Source organism: Morchella importuna (assembly GCF_003444635.1).
Source record: "Morchella importuna strain M04M26 chromosome Unknown Morimp01GS004, whole genome shotgun sequence".
Taxonomy (NCBI): Eukaryota; Fungi; Ascomycota; class Pezizomycetes; order Pezizales; family Morchellaceae; genus Morchella; species Morchella importuna.
In genome coordinates this window covers 1-1,375 of record NW_025763401.1, presented here as the reverse complement: position 1 = coordinate 1,375, position 1,375 = coordinate 1, and the positions used below count along the sequence as shown (strand labels likewise).

The 1,375-nt window shown below is 51.7% G+C and overlaps 1 protein-coding gene across 1 annotated transcript; it reads right to left on the bottom strand.

Moving 5' to 3' along the window:
• Positions 1–636: 636 nt before the first annotated feature.
• On the bottom strand, positions 637–1,086 carry LAJ45_02151 (uncharacterized protein; the record flags this gene model as incomplete). Its single annotated transcript, XM_046111743.1, has 2 exons — positions 637–876; positions 961–1,086. The coding sequence occupies 2 exons, from the start codon at positions 1,084–1,086 to the stop codon at positions 637–639; spliced, it is 366 nt and encodes a 121-aa protein (XP_045974643.1).
• Positions 1,087–1,375: the final 289 nt, after the last annotated feature.

The following is a 1,375-nucleotide window of genomic DNA, read 5'->3' as shown; positions in this document are numbered from 1 at the left end:
GCGCTCAGGGCGCTCGGTAGGTAAACTACCTCTCCAGAGATACCGCCAGTGCTCCTGGCGAGGTCTGGCGCACATTATTCCGCCCCAGCGCACACTAGTCCGCACAACGGGCCCCGACACTAAATAATAGCGCCCGGTGTAACTAGGACGTCACTCTACCCGCTAGAGAACGCCAGTTGCACGGTTGGATATCCTGACTGCTCCTGGAGCACTCTTCACTGCTCCAGCGGGCTCTGGGGATAGAATGATTGCCCTGACTCCCCCTGACGTTGCCGGATGGGGTGCTTTGAAATCTGGCTCATGCCCGACGTACCGATTCCTACATGTCGGCGCCCCGTTCTCTCTAGGCATACACCTCTCCGCCGTTCCGGCCTCTGGTATTCACAATTCCCCCATGAGATTACAAAAACATCACTCGCACGACGATCTCTACTGTCTCCAGAGCACTCGCGACTGCACTTTGAGAATTGGTGTATTCAACACCGTGATCCTCCGCCTAATACTAAATACTATACGCCATTTAACACCCTAACTAACCCTAATACAATATACGAATCAGAAGAAATCCCCCACTATCTCCCTTAGCACTCGTGATTGTTCTACACATCCTCCCCCCCCCCCCTTCGTAATCCCCCGCTACAGTAATTCCGGCTCTTCTTCTTCCTCCTCCCCCTCCTCTTCGGTGTCAATGCCGCGAAGTCGGGCATTAATCACTTCGTCCTGGGCGCTGTCGGAATCAACCCGACCTCCTGGAGCACTCGTGGGTGTTCTCCGAGCATCTCGGAATGCGGCAAGATCCGCAGCCAGAGCTTCATCGTCCTCGCTAAAACCCTCCTCCGGTATAATCTCAATCGTTACCCCTTTTTTATCTCGTATCTATTAGGGTTAGCATTTAGAATACCACTCGCATTACCGGCATCTAGAAGTATCATACCTTTCTCGAAGGTTATCTTTGATTACCTCCAAGGTTGCCTCCTGGTTCTGTTTACTTCTCCCCTTCCAAGTGTTGCTCATCCTGTTGAACGTTTCTACTCGTGTTTGGATGTCAGCTTGGCAATCCCGTATAGCCCTAGGAGCATCCGTCATTGCTCCCAAGGCACTCGCCATATCAATGAGGGCATCGGGCCATACTTACTCACAACACTCTCATTCTGCGACTGAAAATTATCAGGCTTCACGTAACTCCCTGTTGACCACGCCCGAATGCCGTGCCAGATCGCCGTCGATATCAGGCAAATAAGGGTAGGGTTATCCGCTCTAGAAATTCGGGATCCCTAACCCCTCGCATTCTTACCCCATCGAAGTATTTAAAATACAATATATCGATAATTTCCGGAGCCAGGAAGCGCAGTCGGTAGGTCTAGAATCTGTTACC